Consider the following 25067-nt stretch of genomic DNA (forward strand, 5'->3'; position numbering starts at 1 on the left):
TCCTGTAACCTTGACTCGTTTAGGCTGTTATAACAAGTACAGGTTTGTTCAGCCTACAGAGTAGGAGGAGAGACAGATATCATTTTCTGAACCGGATCCCTTTTTTGTTTACAGACACTTTGGACATGTACACACGTACTGTCATGGAAGGCTTCTCATCGCCAACATTGCCTATAAACCACCTTCTTGAATGGACAGGCTCAGGCCTGTAACAGCCCAGATACTGTATGTAGTTTAGTCTTCACACACAGTAATCCCTGTTCTTCAAAATGATTTACTGTCCAGATCTGTTATCTGGTCACAGAGACTGATGCATGGAGAGTATTTGGTTGAACCATTATTTTGGGAGAAAAAGGAATTGAGTTGAGAATATGTAGATGAAGATGGCATGTGAAGAGTGTGAGAATCACGCTCTCCTCTGAGAATCATTGTCTGGTCCTTTCTGTTTTAAACTCCTCTCAGATAAGGGCCGAAGTTGTTCACTTTCAAGGTCCTGTCTGTGGTGTTATGCCTTGTTATCATTTTGGTTCCTTTTTTCTCCCAGTCTTTGAAAATGGAACAGCTGGCTGACAGGAATATAGGAGTACAGTTTTACTCCCTCAAAAAGATAAATGCATCCTGGAAAAAAAATGAAATTAGTGTTATTTCTCCTTTGTAGATGAATTCCTAGTGTACAAAACTTTGCATCAATATGATGTATTTGGAGAGACCCATCCTCAGACCTGGGCCAGAAGTAGCCTAAACCGGTGTAAGTACCAGATGTGCTTGGTCGATCAGATCGGCTTGGGGTCCTGCGCCTGCTTGTGATGTCAAACAAAAATGATTTGAGAGTTCATACAGTTTTTGAGTTTCAGTTTTTTTTCGGGTCTTTGAGCTATACTGCTCTACAACTATACTATAATTAATTCGGCACCTAAACGGCATTAAAAACTAAATAAAAGGTACAAGACTGTTTACATGATTTTTGTCAGAAGTCAAGGAACAAGGATCCATCCTACAATCCTTTGCAAATTAAATCATTTTTTTCTTCAAAGTAATTTTTGTTGCTAAAATGTGTGTACTGTTCATGCAAGTGTTGTACTATCTTAAAGTTTGTGTCGTGAAAAATATAAACTACATTCACAGCGGTATGACAAGGTTATTTAGTGCATTTCGTGTTTGCTAACTAATTAGCAAGCCTGCTAGCAAGACTTATTTATTTGTGTCAAGGTTCCCAAACATATGGCACAGAGAGGTGGGAAATATTACCATGGTAACAGCAAGCTCAACCAATCAGAAACATTCTGTGATCGTGGGAAGTGTAACATTTGTGTGACGTCTAGCAGGCGCAGGGCCCTGAGCCTATCTGGTCAGCTGAGCACATCTGGTTTACACTGAGACTCCATTATCAACACAACATTTTGTTGCTCTAAGTCTGAGCTGTCATGGAGGCAGAGTCAGATTCTTCAAAGTTTGCAGAGTGTTCCTCAAAGTCAGGCCCAGAAGACAGCAACATCTGTGTCGTTACTGCTTTATTCATCTTTACAGAATCCAAAAGGAGTGAGTCCCTCAGCTGAGAGAGCTGATTCAAACGTCAAAAGCATTGATATTTAAACCTTTTGATTAAGTCGTGGAGGAAAACTTCTCAAAATGCCTTTTTTGCTTTATCTCAATGGTTGGCATGATTGTTATTGGTGGTCAAAGACGTTATTTTATTAGACCGTCCTAGAGGCAGTTTTTTCTCATGGTGACTGTCCCTGCCCATTTTCAACTCAATCCATTCCATCATTGGATTCACATGTTTTTGTTCATCATGGTCTTATTAGTTTCTCTTTTTTTCTCCATCGGGGTCTTTGTTACGTTCAGCCTCGCTGTCATCTTGTACACTTGCTGCTCATGCTTACAGAGTGCTGTACAGGCCGAGCTGCTGATATCTTGGCCTGTGACTTGTCAGACTGATCACTGAGGGCTCTCAGCTCATTACATGCACACAGGTGCAAATTACATTTCTTTACCACAGTGGATTATGTTAACAGTTTATGATGTGCTGTACACACTGTCTTCACTCATGTGAAGTTTCATTTAGACATAGAGTTTACTTAGCAACATGTGATATCTTGTGACCAAACAATTCAAGTAATGATGATGACAATATGGATATGCACATCTACAGGGCATGTCTACAGGGAAAGACACCATAATAACCACTAGAAGTTTAAATTACATAAAGAGCTGAAACTTAAAGAGCTGCAGTCAGATGCTTTTCAGAGGATATTAAAAGAGTTGGTGCTGACACATCTGGCAGAAGGTGTTCTTCCTGATGTGTTTGTAGATGATAATTAGTATTTTAAAGTATTATAATGACTTTTTAATAGTTTGGCTGCTCATTGTTTGTGTGAAGTTCTTGTTAATTCTGTTAATTATGCCTGTCTGCCTTTTTTGTAGAAGAATATAGAAAGTTAGACATTAAGGCAATAATGAAATGATCTGATGTTAGTTCACCAGCTTGTTCATTCAGTTAGGAATTGCTCCATGTGGACTACAGAGGATTAACTTCAGCAGCAACAGTGGCACTCCTGTTTGAGGTTGTTTGAAACATTTACTGACTCTACTACAGTTCTAAGGTCATTTTATATCACTGCACTAGAATTGACTAGGAAACATCCTCTCTCATTTTCTGGTCTAGTTTCGAGGCAAGCCATAAATAGAGAAAATATGTTTCTGTTTGTCAGAAGGTAAACTGAAACATAGCTCCACTGTGTAAAAGAGTCTCAAGAGAGAGATTTGATTCTTCCTGTAAAAAAATAAATAAATAAAAAAAATTCAAGGGAGGTGCTTGAAAGCTCTGGAACCAGGCTATGGTTGTGGTGTAAAACTGAAGCTTTCAGACAAAAAAGGTTACATTCATGTTAAAAAAAATAAATAAAAAAAAGGTAGGTCCTTTAAACATGCATGTCTGCCTAGATTATGTCCTTTGAAAAATACAAAAAAAATGTCTTGCGCACAAGTAGTTTATGATAATTATTTAAGTGTACATGAGCCAAAGGTGAGCGTGGAAGGTGTGATGACTCTGTCAGGGTGCTCTGTTGCTGATCACTCTTCACTGTGGGGTGAAAATCAAAGATGGACAAAAACACAGATCATTCCTTCATCTTTAAGATAACTTCTGGTCATAAAACAGAGAAACAATAACAAGTGTGTGTGTGTGTGTGTCTCTGTGTATATTACTGGAGGCTTGGCGAGTTTTCATCAGTCAGTGTATCTTCTTCTTCAACAGACAGTGGAATGCCACGGTACCCCCCTTCTTTGTAGCAGTAATGAATGAATCTAAAGACGGGTTTTAAGCATAAAAGGGATCATGATTTGGTTATGCACAAACCATTCTCTTTCGCTGAAACAGAATTAGACTAATGAGGATGTGGAGCCTTACCTGTTCCATGTTGCGTCAGTTTTCAAAACTCTTGGGTCTCCGATTACAATCAATAAGGCTTGTGCTCGAGTCATGGCCACATTGAATCTCTGAGGAGGAGTTTTCAGTTAGTGTGCATGTATTAATGATTGTTTGTACTCTATATAAGCATATTAATCTTTTCCTCATTTCGACAGAAGTGCTGACAGCCTAGTACTGTTGTGGGAATTTGCACAAATATTATATATTTCATTTGAGTTTATGTAACGGTTCTCACCTTCTCGCTATCAACAAATCCTAAAGAGAATTTCTGCTTTGGATCAGTCAGTTTAGGACTGCTGCGCACTGCAGACACAAGAATCACTCTGAACTCTTTACCCTGAAACTTCTCCACTGTACCAACCTATTTAAAACAGCAAAGCACATTTTTTTTAAATCTCTTGAATGTCTGCCCTATTTTTTCTCAATAAGATTTGACTGTAAGGATCTTGTCTCCATACCGATATGTTTTCTAAGTTTTCCTTGCAAAGTTCCAGGTCAGTCTGCAGTGCGTTCTGGATTTTCTCCACCTGTCAGCACACAAAAACATGTCATTTACCAACTTACCTGTCCTTTTAGATTACAAGTATATCTATTTGCAGAGACTCTTTGAGGCCTCTCAAAGAGAATCTTACAACAGAATGAATGAATACCGCTCATACATGAGAGCAAAGTGTCTCTCCAATCCATGTTTCCCTTCCTCCATACGCTGGTCTAACTTAAAAATGAGGTGATATCATGCAGATAAGCCTTTTTAAAGACGTTCAAATGTGTTAAATATACCACATAAATGTTTAATGATATAGAAAGATTAGTGACCTTGTTTGCCATTTAATTCATCCTGTTTTCACAGATTTATTTGGGCACAAATGGAAGCATATCTTCCAGTAGTAGTAGTAGCAGCAGTAACACACAGTTCTATAATCTATCCATTATGTTCTGTTCTTACATACGCACCTGTTTTCTGTATGGGGCAATGATTCCAATTTCATTGGGTCCAATGTTGGTGACACCCTTTTTGTGAAGATGTTCAATAAGGGCTTTTAAGTATTCTTTCAGCACCTCCACTTCTGCCATGTTGTAAATAGAGGGACTGTTGGCCTCACGTTCATCAGTTCCTGCCACTCCATGGAAGATCAGAGGGAAATCCTAAGACACAGAAAAAAGAAATTAGGGCCAGATATATTGTGTGTCTGTGTTTGTGTGCGTGCGTGCGTGTTGTGTGTGGAAGCTGCAGTACTTTTTTTGGAAGGAGTTCCCATTTACAGTATAAACTGCATATCTCTTTTGAGGCAAAGGTCTGAAGTTCTCCTTTATAAAACAGCTCATTAGGAATTTTCAGAATCGCAGGATGGGATCTGAGAGAGTATGACCATGAAAAAATGTACGTTTAGAAATAGCATGGGCTGTTTGACCAAGATATACAAGAGCGTTTTATAATCAGATTGTGAGAAGGTACAGCAACACATCTAGTCATCACCTGTAGTTCCTCAGTAATTTGGTGACAAAGCGTTTGTTGAATCCGTATGTCTCGTGTTGTTTGTAAAGGTCGATGTCATTCATCAGACGCTCCAATAGGGACAAACCTGCACAGAGTAAATGTTGAAAACCTTGCTTTTGTATACATTCCATTTTTACATTCAATTTTTAAATGTTATTTTGAACAGCCTATCCTAACAGCAGGTGATGCAACAAAATCAGCTTTATTTTATATGTTTATTATTGGAGTGTCCTAACCACCTGTGAATGATAGCTACATTTTTAGTACAAAATGTAGAAACTGTTGCTGTATTTTTAGACATGCGTATAGCTCACCCAAGCCATATTTGCTAGCCATTGAGGATGTGATGACAGCACCTAACTGTTTAGGGTCTCCAGCCAGCACTACCTGGCATGTTTTTAGTTTCAGTAAACCTGTGGAGAAACACAGCAACATTTAGTACACACCATTTGTATGAATAAAAACAGGTTCTGTTAACCTCCTAGTTTTGCCACCTGCTAAAGGAATTATGCACTCTGGTTCTTTAGCTTGGCCTGCCTCATCCACAAAGATATAGGAGTAATGACCTGGAGGGATCCCTCCTGTCACCAACCTGGAGAGAAAGAGAGAGAGAGATAAAGAACTAATATGAATACTAAAATTCAGCATCTGTACTTGTAACAACAGCTATCCTTGAAATGTAAGTTCAACATTTCCAGCATGGGAGACAGTTTGGAGCTCAATATTACAAAGTTATATGCCAACCGAAAAGTGAATTATTTTATAGCTACAGTACCTTCCCGCAGTATTCAGGGTGGTTACCATTATCTTATGCTGCATCAGCTCTGTTTTACTGGGAATTATTACTTGGTTTCTATGGGGAATCAGGTTGCAGGAAAACTATAAATAAAAATCACAAAGCACAGATGTATACAAGGATATTAACACACATTATACATTCTTCACTCAATAGTACATAATAGAGAGATCAACACCAGTAAAGCCTGAAAGCAGGTAAGCGATATCTTTGTTTATCTTCATGAAAAACCTTTGTTTAAAATTGTAACATATATTGATATATAGTGACATTAGCAAAAACAAAAACCCCACCTTTCTTTTTTCCGAGAGAATTTTATCAGCACATCTGAGAGCGAAGAGTCGATACACTTTGCACCTTTCTGGGGTTACTTCCACTATTTTCTCACAGAGATGATCAGTTGCACTGTTGGAAGGGGCGCACACCAGGATGTTGCACGAGGCTTTGGTTTTCACAATCTCCATGATAGCTTTCACCAGTGTCACTGTTTTGCCTGAGCAAGAAATGTCAGAGTAGTTGATAAATTGATCAATTCAGTGAATTCTACTGCATACAAGGGCCTTACCTGTACCAGGTGGACCGAATACGAGGTAAGGAGCTGGTTTTGCAGTATTTGCTACAATGTGTTGAACTGCTGCATACTGCTCGGGGTTGTTGCCCTTCTCTTCCAGCCTATTTACAGAAGGACAGGGATACAATGGTTTGATACTAAAGCAGAGTCAGTGTAAATGAACATTCGGATATTCTAACATGTATTAACTAAACTTAAAGTAACAGGTGCTACCACAAAAAAACTACGCATTCATTAAGTGAAGCAATACTAGAGTATTACCTGTGTAGAAGTGAATGATGGGAAGAGAGTTGGCCGGTAGGGAACAGCACCTCCCTCAGTTTGTACCGGTACACAAGTGCTGCTGCTCTATGCTCGATTTGCAGGGTTATACGGTTGATGATGAACTTTATGCTGACTTTCATGCCATCCTTGAAATGTTCCATGCTGTGGTGAAAGTCACGTGTTTTAATCTTGGCAAGCAAAACAACACACATTTAGGCATTGAAATAAAAATGTAAATTAAAAATAAAGTTGATAATTATTAACCAATTGAGCAAAGCCAATAACAGAAACATCTGTATAAATATATCATCATTAAGCCATTTGGTAGGATTAAGAGTTTTAGTACAGATCTATTGCTATCATTCTGTTAACTAATTTTGTTTAATGTTGAAATATAAAAGTCTTGACTCTTATTTTTGTGACGGTTCAGACCAATATAAATGAAAAGGATTGAATTTTGCAGTAATTCAAAGATAGGGTTGCATTGAGATTTCAATTTAAAAAAAAAGACTGTCAATGGTCACATTACATTTTGCAAGTTTGCTTGAATTAATCATTTATTTGCATCTCGTACCATGCTTTGAATTTTATGAAGACCTGGTCTGCACCTATGTGATGGACCCAACCTTTGTAAGAACTCTCGTAAAAAACTCCTGTCTGGCGTAAAATGGTGACCCGCACTTTGCATGCACGCAGCTTGAAGGCTGAGTTCTTGGACACTCCATGGATCTGACAACACAAAAGGTTTTTCACTGTTTAAACTTATCAATTTCATTCTGACTTGTACAGGTGTCATTCTCAGCCCAGGCTACAGTATTTACAGTTTGTTTAATTAATTACCTGTAAAACAAAAAGGTCTGTGTTGTTTCTGAACATTGGCACCGACTCCTGGAAAAATACGTCAGCTTCAGACTGCTGCTTTTTCTCCTCAAGATGCAGAAGCAAGTGGAACCTACGTGCATAGTTCTCCCAATTCAGACTTGTCTGCAGGGCGCTTCAGAGACCCAAATGGCATGAAAATATCAATTTCTATTAGCTAGTTAGCTGTGATTGATTAAACATCTCCTATAGTGAAGCAATGGATGAGCACTTCTGCTGTGAGCCTTCAAGAGACCTGGTTTATTATTTTTCCAATAAGCTTTTTTAAAAATGGGTGATTATTTTAGAGTAGATTTATGAAATATAATCTGTTACAGTGTGATGAATGAAACTCAATATTCCACCTAACACTTCACTTTTGATGCTTAACTTTTATGGTTTGTAAGGACATTTGAAGTCCATCTTTGAAAAATACGTACCTCTCTGATTTTTTTAAGTCTTTTATACTTTCGGGCATCGCGTAAGTCTTCAAATACAGCACAGTTTGAAGATGTATGGAAACTTTACTGGAAAGGAAAATCAGCAGTGGAATAGGATGAGTGACACTAGTTTCTAAGTATGAAAAGTGGGGAAGGATCTAAAGTTGATGTAAATGATACAATGTCCTTCATGAACTCCTTTACAACCTTTCATTGTAAAGTCTGTGGATTTAACTTTAGTAAGAAAAAAGACAAAAAACGTATATGTATATATATATATATATATATATGAAGAAGTAAAGCTAACATTTAGCATTCATACATATGACTTAGGAGGAACATAAAGTACCTTGCAGGCATCCACTTTTTAAACTTGTGGTCGCACAATGATTTCTCGGCCGCTGTTGGTGCGGGCTCAACACTATATGATGTCATACGTTGGACTTCCAAAAGGCGCATAATCTCAAATTTTTCTGAAGATGGCTGATGTGTTTCAAACTTAAAAACCAGCAAGTATTCGTAGAATCCTGCATAGTTGGAGTTGAAATGGATCTTAATTGTATATGACTCTCCTGGAGACAGAATGGGAGGAAAAATGTGTTACAATAACATTTATATATCTAATGTAAATGAATAACAGTTATGTTACAACACAAAGCATTAAAAGGAGGGGAGGATACTTCAAGGTGTCATTCATTAATAATTATTTGATTCTTATTGAAACAGCTCACTTCCTATAATAAAATGATGAAACCTAGTATGAATTGGACAATGTAGGGAAATTACTAATTTGTCACTGTATTCACTAAAAGGCTCATGAAAACTGTTACATCTGCTATGCAACTGGGAAATATTCTACCTCATACCTGGTCCAAGAGTGTGTTGCTGGATGGTCCTGATAATGTTTCCATGACAGTCTCTGACAGTGAAAATGTTCCTTACGAAGGAAAAAGTCCTAAAACTTAAATCAACAGCTTTGGTCCCAGAATTCTTCACAGTCATTGGTACCATTTTCTGTTTGGTAGGAATAATGTAGTATATAAATTGCTTTATCAACACGGCCATGAAAGAAAAATATGTACACACAAAAAAAGCCACAAAAGATAAGACACATGTAGTTATAGGAATCTAATAAATCTACACTTGATGCTTTCAAAAAATGTTGTTTGTAATACTTTTATCAGTGACAGAAACTTATAGGTGCCATATTGGGCATTAACAAGCAAAACTCAGAATTCATCTTTATCTTACCTTTTTTTTATATAAAGTGAAGAAGATCCTCTCATCCTCTGATGCAGGCTCTGAGGTTATGGTGACATGATATCTACTGGAATTTAGTTGAGCCCTGTTTTTTGTGGTAAAAATGATTAAAGCACAGCTGTTAGAAGGGATGTCATTCAAAGTGGACTTCTGGTCCAAAGCTTTGAGAACATTTTAGAGCGTGCGCTGCCTCTACACTATCCCTCCTGTGCAATACAACAACATGCTTAAATAACACAGCAGGCAGGTAAAACAGACTTTGCCAAAGTGGTGGAGAAAGCAAACACTCCACGCCATCTACTGTATCGCCTCAGCTTGAAGCGCATCCAAGGATGGTTGGTTGGTTTTTTTTAGGTCCAAGAGCTTTGAAGGATGTGTTACAGTTTGGGTTTGAAGCAGTAAAATTAGTTACATAAAAAATACACTTACATTTAGAAAGTCATACATGGTAAAGTTAATTATTGGTAATCACAACTTTCAATCTAAGTGAATAAATATCTCTTTAGACTTTTTGTTTTACTTGTTTTGCTGAAATAGTTTGGCAATATTAAGACGAGCTTCAATCCGTTGCCTGGCCTGTTGAGCGACCTCTGCTTCAACATTTTGTGGCACTCCTGGGAAACCAGTTTGTCCTGGTCTTTTAGCCTGGACAGACCATGGTGCAGTTAATATCCAGGACTGTCGCTGCTGCTGCTGCTGCTGCTGCTGGTGGGGAAGAGAGCTCATTTTGTCCTGATGTTCCTATGAAAAAGAACCACCATTTCATTCCACTATAGGTTACTGAGTTATCTTTTGTATTGTAATAAATGCGATAAAATAACTTCCATCAAAACTCCTTAAACTAAAGAGCTGAAAAAGAAAGGCCTCGTTAATCCATTACTGCTTGATGCAGGCGACCTGTTATTCCAAAACTAACATTATGAGAGTAATACAACCCTGCCGAGCTAATATTAAAAAGCCAAAGCCTACATTCAGTTTGAGTTATAATATAACAATATAATATAACAATTGACTGTATATGAATTCTATTGAAATCCATCTCATATAAGACAAGTAGCTACTAACAGTAATGACATATTTCTGCAGGTTGGCATTAAAGTTAAAAACCAAAGCAACCTTTGGTGGAGTGGCAGCCAACAGTTGGTCTGAAAATGACATTTTGGGTTTGCTACCGAACTGCCTGAACAACATAATGTAGCTATATTTATCAAGTGCAGAGCAACAAATTGCTTTTCAAACATTTTAACCTGAAAACATCAGTCAAAAAGCTACTATACACAGAGACTTACTTTTAAGACGGGCGAGAGGTTGCAAGCAGCTTGAAAAAAACAGCAGTACAAAGTGAAGTGAAGTTTTCGTTTAAAGACAAACAGCTCCCCAGCCTGACTTGTAACCATGAGTGATGCAGCTTGTTAAATTCCAAGAGATGTTTTGAAATTTGTTTTAATGGAATGCAGCCAACCACTGCCTCTGCTGCTGTTCTGCCACCCAGAAACTCTCCTCTCAGACTCACTGTGACTGACTTGTTACATGCAAACCAAGTTTAGATTCAGCCTGAATGTTTTGATGTAAGTGTACTAAAAAATACAGACTAATAACATATTCAAAATGAATGTAATATTGTAAGTGAAAATGCAATGATTAAAGTGCCAGTTCAACTAAAAGTCTCATCAATAATGTTGCATACTGCAGGCGGGGTTGGTGATTTTGTCAAGATACACGTTTTTATGATTTTAGTTGAAATTGTGTTTCGGTCCGAAGAGATCTGTAATCTGGAGCAGACTAGACCAATGTCGACACTCGGTACGAGTTTTATGAACCAATCATGTCACCTGACTGTACTGTACTCTATGCATGTGTTGCTAACTTGGCGAGTTTCTTGCTATATCTTTTGACTTGTCATATCCTCTTGGAGACCTGTTTTGTCAAAAGCTACAAGCGACAAATCTAGCGACTTTTTATTTTGACAAGTGATGGCCTATTTCAAAGACCAAAACAAAAACACAAACCCAGAATAGACAGATGAGAGTTCAGTTGTAGTTCTAAACATATTTAAGGTTTTTTACTCATTTATTGCTTCTCCCAAAAAGTTTTTTCTCTCCGACAGCGTCCATTAGCTACTCTTGCACACTTATTGCCAATTATATGAAAATTAGGCAATACTTTCATTTAGCGACTTTTAGGACAGCCAATAGCAACTTTTCTTACAAAGGAGTTGGAAGCACGAGCCCAGGCTCAAAGCATGTAAGTAACTTTTGAGGGAGCACAGTGGGGAGGAGGTGAAGATAGAGGATGGAGGGAATGCTACTTTTGAAATCCTGTTAGTTTTCAAAAATCACCAACCCTGTTAACTTCCCAGGTGGAGTTATATGTTATCGCTAGGAGTTCCAGAGACAATAGTTTAAACCAGAGTAGGGATAAAAACATATTGACTAGATGAGAAGGAGAGATAGTGGATATCAGCACTGCTGTGATTCAGTTGAGGACGATTTCAATCCACTGCTGATATCCAATACAAAAAAGTGAGACATTACACAACAGTTATACAGTGGAAGATACAGGTAGACTAATAGTACAAATCCACAACAGTTCAACATCAACAATTCAATGAGAAACAATTTAACTGAAACTAGACTGTTGCCAAGCAACTCAAACGTTATATTCTACTGCACTCTTCCAACTAAGTAGGTGTCCATGGTTACCACAGAGCAAACTTTACCTGTTTTTTTTTTTTAAGTAAATAAATTTAATCATGAAACCAGGGAAATTAGAGTGTTGAGAGTTGTATAAAGAAAAAAAAAAAACAATCAGTCTTCAGTACTGTTGATTAGAATTACTCCTGGCTTAGGAAGAGTGATAAAAAAAAAATAAATTGTGAAAAATCCCAGTGATCCCCACCTCAGGATTGTTTGGTTAAGCATTCAGCTTTCCCTCAAGAACCAATAACAAGGTTGCTGGCACTAACTTTTCAGTATGATTACTGGGAGTGTTGTTGCACAAGGGTGTATATATATATATATATATATATATATATATATATATATATATATATATATACACACACACACACACACACACACACACAGTATGTAAGAGGGAGCAAAGAAATGAGAAGGAAAGTTTTTCTGCCTTGTTCTTGCTTTGGCCTCAGGGGGGCGACAAAGACTCATTTTTGATCATTCTGTATAAGCAGAGCCTACAGTTGACAAATATGTACTGTATATATAGGCCCAGGCTTAGTAAGTATATATAGGCATAGGCTTAGGAAGATCATTATGGTGACTTGATATTTTTCAATTTGTATTTGACATTACACCAAAACCTTGTATATGTAAATGTACTTGGCAATAAAACCGATTCTGAATCTGATTTAATTTAAGTCTTTAAGATTTAATTCAATTCTATTAATGTCTTTATATCCCTCTAACAGAAGTGTCTCTTTAAGCACATACTGCACATCTTCAAGGCTTCATGAGCTTAATGACTGTTAATAATAGTAACCATTCTTTAAGTGTCTTGAAACATTTACACTGCATGGCCTCTTGTAAAAGTGTCCACAAATATATCAATGTTGCTCATAAATCACCAATCACTAAGTAGGGTTGTATCTAAAGGTTAATATGATTATTGTCATGATGATTATGGTGATATTTTTTAAATTAAGCTGTATTTGCAATTGCTACATTTTTCATTGGTGTTATTTTACAAGTCTTTAGTTAAGTTATTTGTTTATAGTATTGTTTTTATTGCTAGTTTTTTAGTGCTTTTTTTATGCGCTGCAGGTTTGCACTGGGGGTTGGGGGGGATTGCAATTTCATCTGTGCTGTATGTTTAACATGGAGCATATTTGACAAATAAACAACCTTGAACCTTGAACCTTGAACAAAGTTGCAGTTTTTAATACGATTCAAGTATATGCAAACACATAACATCTTTTTAGAAAACCAACACTAAACTAAATGAGGTACAATTTAACATTTTAGGTAATAGGTTTGATAAGGCTTCATGTTTGTCTTGATTTGAAGGATTAAGGAAGTATTTGGAGAGTATGAAGTGTACACGGATGACAAAATGTTTTGGATGCAGCCTGATGAAGAATAGAGGTTTGGCTTAGTTTGAAGCCAAATCTTCAGAACAAGCAGAGGTGTTCGTTTATGTTCATCATTGTTTGTGTGTGTGTTTCTGTCAGCCTTGAATCTGTCTGCTTGTCCGTGTTTGTATTTAAAGCCAGAGTGCAGAATGACTCAGCCGTCCACATTATCTTACTCCACAATTACAAGTCATGCGGTTGTGCCGGCAGTGACTAAGGGATCATCCACCGTCCTGGCGGCTATGACCCCAAATGAGCAAGATCACACCCAGATGGAAGATTGTGTGTGTGTGTGTGTGTGTGTGTCTGTGTGTCTGTGTGTGTGTGTGTGTGTGTGTAAATGTGTCTTTAATTGAGACACTCGTTCCCCTGATTTCAGTGTGTGTGTTTAGCTGTTTATCAGAAAATTTGTCATTCCATTGTGTGTTTATGTGCGTTTCCGTCAGTGACCCAGTGAGACAGCATGGCCGAGAATTGACTTAAATGGCCACAGCTGCATTTCCATGGCAACAGGGTGTTTTAATGAAAGGACATTATGGGCTGGAAAGCAGGCTAATGACTGCTCTGGCCGTCGGAATGCCTTGATCTTATCACAATGGCGAGAGGGGATGCTCCCACTTTCTGATGGTCTAATAGCCCCTGCTCTAATAGACAGACAGCCTTGGCCACTAAGGTCACCCGGAAACACAGGACAGACCCCCCACCCCCTCTTTTCACACGCATACACATTGACACAAGCACAAACTATAATGCCCTGGTTTTTTTTAAGTTATGTACTAGAACATTCATAAAACAGCTTGGACGATAGGGATGCAGTATACCTTTTATCCAAGCTGTTTTATGAATCAAACATTTTTGAACAACAAGGAGTAGAAGAGACACAGAAAGAGTAGAGGAGCTATAAGAGCTCTTTAAACTGGTTTAGCACCCTCACACAGCCTTGTACTTGCAAGCCCCTCCATTATACCTCACAGTATATACACAGACAAATCCTACAAGTCAGTTTGATGCCACAGCACAGTTCATCTCGGTTTGTTTAAAATTTGTGATGTATCTTAATTTTTTAGTGCACACATTCAGAGCTGAAATTTTCCTCTGCATAGACTTCTAGTGTCAGTGTAGGAGTATTTTGTGTGTGAACCTTCCTTTTTATCTCGTTTTATCTCAGTCAAAGAGTTAGTGGAGTTGTGCTCTGAGGCTATCTGTCCCTCTCAGACACCCAATCTGTCTTTGTCACTGTTCCTTCAGCCTGCACATGCACACACACACACACACACACACACACACACACACACACACACACACACACACACACACACACACACACACACACACACACACACACACACACACACACACACACAAACAAACGCACACAAACGCACATGCTTGATGCTTGCCAGATCAAGAAATAACTCTGGTGATTGACTCAAGTGAGTAGTTTTTTAAGGGGACTTTGTTGTATCAAGTTAAAAATTGTTTCCGTGTTGCATTTTTCAAAGTCCTTCTCTGATGTCTTGACAGGCAGACAGACAGTGCTCCCTGTTAGTGAGACCTGTGCCTGTACTGAAGTGTCCCCTTGAGTCTGAAGAAGTGGACTTATCTTCTATCATCCCTCCCAGCATCTCTCTCTTCCCTGGATCTAGACAGGACTGAGCGCCACACTCATCTTGCCGTCCTCATGTCAAAGAGGCCTCTCTCTTCAGGGCTCAGCTCCACACTTAGACCCCCTCATCCACACATCCTCCTTACATTATGCTCAAGGTAATGATCATATGTGTTGGGACCATACGTTGGGACTGGACAGTAAGTGGCAATGTTGATGATGGTTAGAGGGATATAAATCTAAAATTGGGTTTACATTTTTCATACTAATGCCGTACAGCAGGTTGGAAAGATTCAAGGAAATTACGAAGTTTAAAGGTCCCATATTGTGCCCTTTTTGGGGTCCATATATCTAATTTATGTGACAGCTAAAGTACGTTCACAATCACTAATGTTCGAAAAAAATGTGTCATGTACTGCTGCTCCATGCAGTTTCTCTCCTCTGCCTACATTTCAGAATCCCCCACGATCAGGGTCCCCACGTGTGCCAAGGCTGATCTGATTCGTTGGTTGTTCCGCTCTGTTGTAATTGATCAGTTGCTCAACACAGACGTCACATGGGCGTGTAGCACGAGCTTGGTCTTGCTACAACGAGCCAATGGGCTTGGATCAGTGATATCACACTGGCAAGACGTCACACTGGCAAGTTACATTCAAGGGGGCGAGGGACCGAGCGTTACATGCAGCTACAGCTAACAGTAGGTAGGAGAAGACACGTTTCCACCCTCTTTGAATTTTTGCACATAGATGCCTTAACATGCACAAGACACCTGGAAAACACACTAAAGAGCATATAAAACCAGAAAAAGTCAAATATGGGACCTTTGAAAGGATATGGTGTTTGACACCTCAGCCAAACGATGACACATTTATATTCTGTCTTTAAAGTCTTTAAAGATGAGGACTTGTTTGTGTGTGTAACTGCAAAATTAATGTTTTGGGCCAGTTTGAGGCTTTGTTAAGCGTCACCATAATTGTGTGCAATGCTTATCAGTTGAATATTTGCTCCTAATCTACCTGTTCAGGTCAATGGGGTTAAGGTTATTAAACATTTTAAACTAAATATAAGCAAATCATATTTTTGTGAGAATGGCTGAAATAGAGCAACATACCAAATCACATGGACTTTTTAGTCTATCTTTTGTTTTCACGTTTCTTTTCTCTCTCTTGGCATTGGGCCTCACTCCAAGTATATGATACTCAAGTCAAATGGCCTTTTAAATGTTTTTACAGTGTTGGACAGATTCGTCCCAAATGGAAAAAAAACAAACAAAAAAACCCAGAGGAGCTTTTTTCAGCTCTTGTCCCTCCATACTTACATAAGAGACTCAGAGGGATGTTTGATACCAGCGTATTATGTCCCTTACCATGAGGTGATTTGTCAGGTAGCTTAGTTGGTAGAGACTTGGGTTGAAATTAAACCCGCACCTGCTTTCAGAGAGGGTTGTGTGCAGTTCCTGTTTGAACATTTGTGTCTTTCATGGGGGGGACTGGCCAATTGGTCGTGATGTGTGTGAGTAGTATCACTTAATAATACATTGCTAACCTGACTTTCTCTTTATGGATTGATAAAGTATAGCAAATTAAAATGAGAAATTGTGTTTCCAGTCTTTGTGGTTCTATAGAAACAGTGGACAGTGATGTCTCCCTTAATCTAATCTAACTATGGTTAAGACAGTTTCTTAGTGAATTTTCCAAGGTAGGACTTTGAGAGCAAGAGGGGCTTTTAGTAAGAGTATTTTGATGCACATATTCAGAACATTTGGCCAAGAAACACAAATAATGTCAGTAGTAAAGAGGTGCAAACCTAAATAATAAAAGCTTGAGCATTCCTGTGCAGCCTTCAAAGTGCGTCAGAACCTGTTTGGTAATGTTACTGACTGTTTCTGTTCGGGGTCAAATAGGCAAGATGCAGTTTTCACGTATTTATGTTTGTTACGAGACTTTGAGGGAAGGCTATTTCAGTTCTATTTTTCATCCTTTATGTTTCTTCAGGAACATCTGCATGTATAACTGAATCTAGTTTAATCTGGCGTTGTGTGTTGTTGTGAAGGAGACACATGTTTATTGATTCATCCAGGAGTAGGAGGCTCTCATCCACAACATTTGTTCTCTCGCCTTCACTTGCCTTTAAACTATAGAGTAAGGAAGTGCATCCCATCAGCATTCACATGCAGGATGTCCATATTGTCATATTCTCTGTACACAAACCTTCTTCACTTTCCTTTTACAGCGTGCAACTTTGTGAGATTTCAGGTTTCTGTCGCTGGTGTTGTTGTTGTATGGGGCTTGGCTCACTTAGCAGTAAACAACTGTTGGTGTGCGCTTTAGTGTTTGATAAACACATTAGCCCACTGTTTACTCTCCCCTAAACTCTCCCGGTTCAAGTACTTGATAGAAATGGAACTCAAAGCCAATGATGGAGATGTGAGCAAAGTTACTTGGAACACAAATGTGCTGCCGATGTTTGTGAACACACACTGTATGTGTGCATGCATAAACTGACTTGAACTGATTGTGACAAGTTTTTGATTTATTAATGAGGAACAAGGATACAAACAATTTCACAGCAATCTTTTTCAAAATCCTTCTTATTCTATAACGTCATACCAATCTTTATGTTTTCTTGTTTATAGCTACAGCACCTTATTATGAAGAGTCCTTTTCATTTGATAGTTTAAGTTAATTTCATATGCTAAAGTTGGCAAACCAGTATATTGATATAGGTTATTTTCTGAACAAGTAGTTTCATAAGATCATGCAATATGAGTGATTTATGCTTCCCCATCCTATGTATACGTCTGTACCTGGTGTAAATGGGTGATTGCATGCACAGTCCACATGGCTGTATATCTGTGCATGTGTTAGATACTGTATATGCCTGGACAGTGAAAAAAAGACCTGCTGCCAGCCCCCGCACTCTCTGCACGAGAGAAACACTCTTCCAGCTAACTTGCGGACCATAATTGCTGTTGGAAACTAACGTTTTAAATCGGGGGCAGATACCAATTTTAAAAATGTTGCTGATGGCGAATTCAGAAGTTTCATTTCGTTGTTATATTTTTGCGAGAAGCCCCTCCTTTTACAGTGTCACTTTAACCTGTCTTAAAGACATGGTGAGAGACTCTCACTCTGCAGATATTTTCTTTTGACCATGAAAAGAAACCACACTTTCCCCATCTGTTATATAATTAGGTTCCCCAAATTTAAAGCAATGTGATGTAACGTATGTGTTTCTTTTGGAAGTGTTACGGTCTTAGATATGACAAAATACATTTTCAATATAAATGTATTTTTTTCAATTCTTATGTGAACAAATGTTTATTTCATGTCTTTATGATCTGTTTCATTCAATCCAGGTTTGTTCATTAAAAAGTGTCACATCACAAATAAGGTACTTTGAAGAACAAGGATTTACTAATTTACCAGAAGGAGCTAATTCAAGCTTACTTCAGATTTTAAAAGAAAAGTTCAAAACATTAGAACATAGTAAAAGTCAAATTAAATGAAACACAGTCTCATTATACAAGGTCCAAGCTCTAGATTTGGGTTGTTTCGATTTATAATAAAGCAAGATCAAGACAATATAAAAGCTTTAGTACTCTAAATGTAATAATCTTCTAATAGGAAAGAAAAGAGAGACAGACCACTTTGCCTCTGTTGTTTTTGTTACACCAACTTATATGACACTGTTCCTGTGACAGCTTTGTGTAAATGTTTTGCGTGCCGTATTCCTCCAATTAACGCTGAGAGCTGGCTTTGTTTACTTCTGTTTACCGAGCGACTGAGGTTACTATACTGTGTCCTTTCTCTCCATCACCCCCTTACTGCTGGAGGAACGTGAAGCACACTTGAAGGGTGGTGTTGATACATGTTAGGCTCCAAGCATCTTAAGACTGTGGAAAAAAAACACCCAAAAACATAATGTTAATCCAATCTTTCTACCACTAGGCCATTATGATGAAAAAATCCAATCTTTTCCCAGAAACTGAGCTGGATTATGAAAATTGGAAGAAGCTGCGCCTCAAAACAGAAACAGAAAGTCTCCTGGATTGAACCAAGTGTTTGTTTGTATAGTGTGAGTTTGGGAGTCGCTGTATGCGTCAGTTTGTGTGTACATTTAGTTGTTTGTGTTTTCAAAGGTGAGGAGTTGAGGAGTCTAGAAGTGTGATGTTGTCTCCAGTGATGGGGTAAACACGTCTGCTCCACTGTAAGCAACAATAAACACACAGTTGTGAAAATGTTTGAGTACAGGTAGAAGATGCTGCAGCTTGATGCTATTTTAGTTCTGTGTTTTTCCTTGATTGCAGAGGTTTGAGGAGAGGAGTGGAGTGTTTGGTGCAGTATGTGCAGAGCGAAGGTCAAATGGATGAGCTGAGTTTTAGTTTGACTGTGTAGTACTGGGATGGCTCAGCACTATCTATCAATGTCACTCAGGTAGCCATGGTATCACACTGTTTGTGTCAGCATCAGTGTGTGTCAGCTGGTATCACTCACTGGTATCTATGTATGTGAGGCCTATACAATTTGACCCTGACCCAGTATCTCTCCTGTTTCCCACACCTCTGTCTCTCGTTGTCTGTGTGTATGTTCTCAGCCCAAACCCCCAGGTTCCTTGGTATGTAAGTGGAATTTGGACTATTTTGCCAGGTCACAGTTGTTTGTACCTCACGAGGTGTGTCTGTGTATTCCCACACAGGGAGGCAGATAAACACACTCACACTGTCACATGCATATACAAACCTCGTCACATGGCAGCCCACACCTTGTACAGAACAGGATTCTCTGTGGCGAACTGTCTCAAATGGTTCAGTCAGGTTCTGAAGTGTCACTCTTAATTGGCTGTCTGTAAGCAGCTAAACCTGCATTCAGCCATGTAAACTTCTGCTGTGTGAAATACTGGAGCTTTGTAAACGTCTTTTTACATTCATGCAGGGTTCTCTGCATTATATGAGCCAGACCTGCAGGAATTGAATATTTTTATGTGATTCTTACAGTCATAAACCAACATTCAGGTAATGAGTAATAAAGATACATTAGGATTGACAAATTGGTACCATGTTGGGTAAGACAGGGCTTTTACACAATTCAACCAGTTGAGGTTTTGACCAATTCTTTGAGTTAGTGGGAAAAAAGAACTGTAGTCATTATATGATGTTACAAGTGATAGTAATGTGAACAAAGTTTAACAGGCAAAAGAAGAAAGTGACAGTGGAATATAAGAGGTTGACAGCGGGATAATTTTGGACAGCAGTAAAAAGAAGTTAAGAGATAATGTGCAAGACGTGAAACAAACACCAAATTGCAGTGACTTTATACATTTAGCTTGCTTTTTTTTTTACTTTTCAGGAGATTGTATTTATTCCTCACTTCATGAGATACCGTGATGTGCTGCTATGAAACACTGCATGGAGCACTTACCATCATCTTGATCTTGTTATCATGTGCCCCGTATTTTGTCTCACATAACTTCACGAGGAAAGGCCTTTGCAGCTGACTCCATTTTTTTCAGATGCACTTTTTGGATTCTTTATCTGAAAAAAGAAAGAAAAAAGTTACGCACACACACCTTGCATCTTGAGCCTGATGTGTTTATTTTTTCTGAGACAAAATGTTTCATATTCATCACACAGAATGATCAAGCAGTAAAGTTAATCTTGTGGTTCTCCAAAAAAAATGTTCTTAACCTTTACTGACAGTGCTTAGCACTAACTAGAGGTATTTGCGTTTGCTACATTTCCTATTAGTGAGGTCGCAGCAGTGCTTTTTTCTAAAACAGCTTTTCAATAGCTGAACTTTTAATTTCACAGAGAGTAAAGTACAAGGAATTTATCTCACTACATCTTAAATGAGTTTGTCAAACATTGATTATAGTGTATGACAGCGCAAAGGGGATGCTTAGTGAATGTTCGAGAGCTGGAGAGGAATTGATTGGGGGATGACGGGTGAACATTTTTGGCTGTAGGTCTCAGGAGATAAGTGTTTTGTGTCGTAATTCCCATTTTCATCCAATGCAGACCTTGCATTTCATAGCCATACTTTCTCTTCCTCTTGACATCCCCTCAGGTCCTGGCAGGTCAAGTAAATATTAGTCTGAGCTCCCTAATAAATCTGCACCCCCTGCTGCTCCAGATCCCAACCTGTTCTTCCCAAAGTTGCCCCACCTAATACCTAATGGCTCGCATCCACATCCTTCAGATAGACACAGAGCATAAGGGTGAAAGATGAATGGTGGAGTTGACACTGTAGGCAGCTACGCCTTTGGCCAGATTTTAATCCAGCAGAGCAGGTGTTCTTCTGAATAAATTCAGCTCTTTGCTGGTCAGCAGAGAGGATTTTAGCTACATGAGGCTGTTAATGTTCAGGAGGTGTCAACAGGCGATGGATTAGTGGTGGTAGCTCATAGGACTGAAAGTTCTCTGCTGATACAACTACACTTAAAGACTCCTGACCTCCCCAGTCACCCTTTCTGACCAGAGAGGACAAAAAAGGCCCAGGTCTTATCGGCCCTGAGGGGTAACTCCTCCCACTACACACAAACACACACACTAGTATGTTTTAATTCACCTTCTGGCAACAAGCAGTGAGTGACAGATTATAAAGGCTTTCTAACACACTTTGGGTTGTGCCAGAGAGGTAATAGGTGAGCTCAGAGGAAGCTGTGTGTGTGTGTGTGTGTGTGTGTGTGTGTGTGTGTGTGTGTGTGTGTGTGTGTGTGTGTGTGTGTGTGTGTGTGTGTGTGTGTGTGTGTGTGTGTGTGTGTGTGTGTGTGTGTGTGTGTGTGTGTGTGTGTGTGTGTGTGTGTGTGGCATGTGAATATGTGTGCCAAACAGATCGCATTGCTGACACCCAGACCACCCCTCATCAATGTTGTTGGTGCGGTCCCACTAGTTTTCCACAGACACAGAACTGTACCAGGAGCAGGAATCAATAGGAATGTGCCTTGTCAGATGAGAAATGATTAATTGTAGATTACATGATTCTTTTTGCTCAGATTAAGGTCTGCTTATAAACATGCCTACTTACTCTCTAATAGGGCTTTAACACTTGCAGAAAACTCCTAAAAAACTGGAGATTTCCAAGAGGAGCTGTGTGTGTGAACACAAACAGCCATTTTTGGTCAGATTTGACCCAGAGTTTGTCCTGCCAGACCCCTAGTATCATTTTTTTTTGTATCAAGTCTGATTGGGCAGATGTAAGGAGAACACAGCAGGATATTCTCGGGAGAATTCACCTGCCAATAGGAGAGGAAGTGATGTTTACAAGGTGCGAGGTGCATAGATTATATATAAACGGCCGCTACGATCTCCATGCACATAATTAAATGGCTGCATTTTCTGTTCATCAGTATGATGTTCTCCGCTCTTTAGTTGACGTTATGATTCTGCCGAACCGAAAGTAGCATTGATGTAAAGGCCAAAATTGTAATTTTAGCATCGTATTGCGGACTCTGTTGCTCCTTCAGCTACTTCTGCATCTATTTTGTTACATGACTGACCTCAGTAGACCCATTCCCCCACACACACCCCCAACCCCAGCCAGGTCAGGAGAATAGCAAGAACAGTCCCTCTGACATAATCTAGATCTTTTCAGGAGTATATATGTGAAAACAGCTCTATTTATGGATGAATCAAAAAAGCACACGGTTACTCGATTACTGAATTTATCATTAGTTGCAGCCCTAAAACTTAGTTAACACATGTACATTCTGAGTGTGCTGCCCGGTCCTGTCATATTAGACGTTCATCCTCTATTCTAAGGGTTGTTGTCATTTGGCAACCAGAGCTGAGACTGACATGAATTACAGCCCGAGTTAAAGGTTTATAAATCTACTTAACTGTCAGTACCTAGAGAGAGAGGTGGGGGGGAATATAGATCAAGTGTTAAAAAAAAAAGAGTGGCGCAGTGAAGAACAACTGTGATGATGTGTAATAAATGATTGCGGACATGTGCACTGCAGCTATGTGTGCGTCAGTGTACCAATTTGTACAGAGCTGGTGACGTTAACGACCATTACTTTACAACAAGACATACAGAACATAAAGATGCTTTATCCTTAAAGCATTCTTTCTTTCACAATGTGAACTGAGTGTGCTTACAGTTTAATCTTTCTGAGTTCTCAGTTCTATTAATTAAGTCATGTTGCAGATCTATATCGGATTGTACCTTCAAAGCTTATTCATCAGAAGACATGGCAACAAGGGAAGACTTTTCGGAGCGAACAAGATGTCCACACAGGTTTTTCACAGCATACAGATTATCTAGATATTTTCATTAGATGGTTGACCATTTAAGTGGAATGAATGTTATTGATTTATACCTTATAAAAAAGTGAAATTATTGCAGATTAAATATGATCTCTCTTCTGAATACGAAGCTCCCACATTGGCTTTTGTTTTCAACCTGTAAAATCTGAATGTCTGTTTGTTTATCTGACTACTTTTTCAGAAATGCCCTCAATCAATTTTCAGATTTCAGTGATTTAAAGTTAGTTCAGTTCTTTTATAACCATTAAAGCTTTCAGGCAAATCGATTAAAATGATCTAATTTGTGATGAATTGGAATTTGATCAGATTCAGCTTGATACCATTTTTGAAAGCTCATAAAGTAAAAATGTTCCTACCAGTGGCAAAAAGACCAATGGTTTGCCTGTGATACTCGACGGGGACGCTCTTAGCCTGGCATCCAGGACAGAGAGAGACTCTGCCGCAGGAAGCTGGCACTTGAATAGTCTCCATGAATGGCTAGATAATATTACCCCAGGGTGCAATAAAGTTTATCTTATCTGACAATATGGCTCCCCTGTGGTTATTCAAAGACCGCTTTGAGGATATTGAGAGCTCTTTTGGGGGCAGATGAGGCTAGGGAATCTTGAGTCACCTAATCTTTGCCCAATTAAACACTTTGATTGTGAAGCACATGAAAGAGGCTGTATTGTATCTCAGCTGAGATGTGGAGGAGTTATTGGCCTGCTTCCTCCAAAAGGTATTTCTTGTGTAATGGCTGTGTGCTATTAGACCTATACTACTGTATGAAGCCAGTTTGACATGCTGTGGGTATCTTTGGGTTATCTGGCTTCACTAACCCTGACTTAAGTGATTGTGCTTAACAGTCACATACAACTGGTTATCAACTTGAGAAGTAAACTCAGAGTTTGCAAGAGCATGTTTACATAAAAGGGGCAGAGTTAGCTTTATATAATCACAGTCTGTCAGCAGATCGTCATATTAAACTAGCTCTGGAAAAAAAACTATTAATTACATGAAGAAGTTTAAGACAAATAGGCTCCCAAAGACTAAAGTTACACAGCTGAGTCAACAAATGCAGGGAGGAAAACTGGCAGAAAAAAAGAAAAATCTGCAAGTATTAATGTGTAAAGACAGCTTCTTATATTTTCTTCTCATCTTAAGTTTGCCTTAGAACTGATAATAACTCTGTTTTTTTTCCCTCGACTGAATGTATGTGACTGAATGACTGAACTGCTTTGACTCTGTCATGTAGCAGGAATAAAAGTTTTGGAAGTTATTTTTCAGCTGCAGTCTGACGATAACAAACAGAGTATCCTGTTCTTCCTGGAGCATTGTTTGTATGTTTCTTTTGGTTAAGGGTCTGTGTCCATTTACAGCGCTTGTTTGCGGTGAAAGCACCCAAATCCTCAGTTTCAGAACCCTTTCTCAGTCGTTGTACACTATTATATTTATGCTTTCCTCAGTAGTGAGTGAATGGGTAGGTTGATTTGAATAGCTCTGTGTGCTTAATATTTTTCTTTATGTATGGAAATATCACAGAGAAAACTTCTAAACCACAATGTAAATTAATCCTGCCCTGGTATGAGCAGCAGATCTACTCCTAGAAATTGTACCCTTGAAAAAATGAGTCAGATTTGTTTCTCTTTCTCTGTTGTTGAGCATAGCAACAGATAGTTCAGTATTTTTTATAGCGCTCAGGATGCTGAGTGCTGAAAACACTGAACTACATTGGGTTTTATATTGAAAATGGGCACTGCCAGAGAAAAAAGCATCATGAATGGACACATGGCCTTTTTGTATGTTTTTGCATTGGCGTAGTTTAAACATTTAGGCCCATTGAAATTCTTTCTCGCTGTTAAAATGCATTTGCCATTGTCAGCTGTTGTTTTGCTAAGTACAAAAATAACAAAGTGATATTTGGTTTTAAAAAAAGTGCATATTTATGCTTTTGCTGAAGGGATACCTTCTTGAAGATTTTATTTCACATCATTGGAAATCTCTGGCTT

General features: G+C 38.7%; 1 protein-coding gene and 1 long non-coding RNA gene across 2 annotated transcripts; both read right to left on the minus strand.

Moving 5' to 3' along the window:
- Nucleotides 1-79: 79 nt before the first annotated feature.
- On the minus strand, nucleotides 80-988 carry LOC306834153. Its single transcript, XR_013780455.1, has 2 exons — nucleotides 723-988; nucleotides 80-618 (listed from the first exon to the last, which is right to left on the minus strand). It is a non-coding gene; the product is annotated as an uncharacterized lncRNA (long non-coding RNA).
- Nucleotides 989-2987: 1999 nt separating this feature from the next.
- On the minus strand, nucleotides 2988-10529 carry LOC306834152 (putative helicase mov-10-B.1). The gene is made up of 22 exons (XM_079359954.1): nucleotides 10407-10529; nucleotides 9638-9858; nucleotides 9109-9202; nucleotides 8724-8871; nucleotides 8207-8429; nucleotides 7858-7944; nucleotides 7400-7553; nucleotides 7134-7288; nucleotides 6557-6721; nucleotides 6290-6396; nucleotides 6018-6217; nucleotides 5704-5807; nucleotides 5423-5520; nucleotides 5243-5341; nucleotides 4908-5013; nucleotides 4668-4785; nucleotides 4385-4576; nucleotides 3889-3957; nucleotides 3666-3791; nucleotides 3410-3498; nucleotides 3208-3306; nucleotides 2988-3082 (listed from the first exon to the last, which is right to left on the minus strand). The coding sequence occupies exons 1-22, from the start codon at nucleotides 10512-10514 to the stop codon at nucleotides 3073-3075; spliced, it is 2772 nt and encodes a 923-aa protein (XP_079216080.1). The 5' UTR covers nucleotides 10515-10529; the 3' UTR covers nucleotides 2988-3072.
- Between the last annotated feature and the right edge of the window lie 14538 nt (nucleotides 10530-25067).

Source organism: Symphodus melops (assembly GCF_947650265.1).
Source record: "Symphodus melops genome assembly, chromosome: 13".
In the NCBI taxonomy this organism is placed as follows: Eukaryota; Metazoa; Chordata; class Actinopteri; order Labriformes; family Labridae; genus Symphodus; species Symphodus melops.

Bases quoted from the DNA above. Each gene is read 5' to 3' on its own strand.
- LOC306834152 (XM_079359954.1), bottom strand. From the start codon at position 10,514: ATGGTTACAAGTCAGGCTGGGGAGCTGTTTGTCTTTAAACGAAAACTT. The intron at 5,808-6,017 runs GTGGGGTTTTTG...TTTTATTTATAG, and splicing joins TTCTCTCGGAAAAAAGAAAG to TTTTCCTGCAACCTGATTCC. The intron at 4,577-4,667 runs GTACTGCAGCTT...TCTGTGTCTTAG, and splicing joins GGGAACTCCTTCCAAAAAAA to GATTTCCCTCTGATCTTCCA.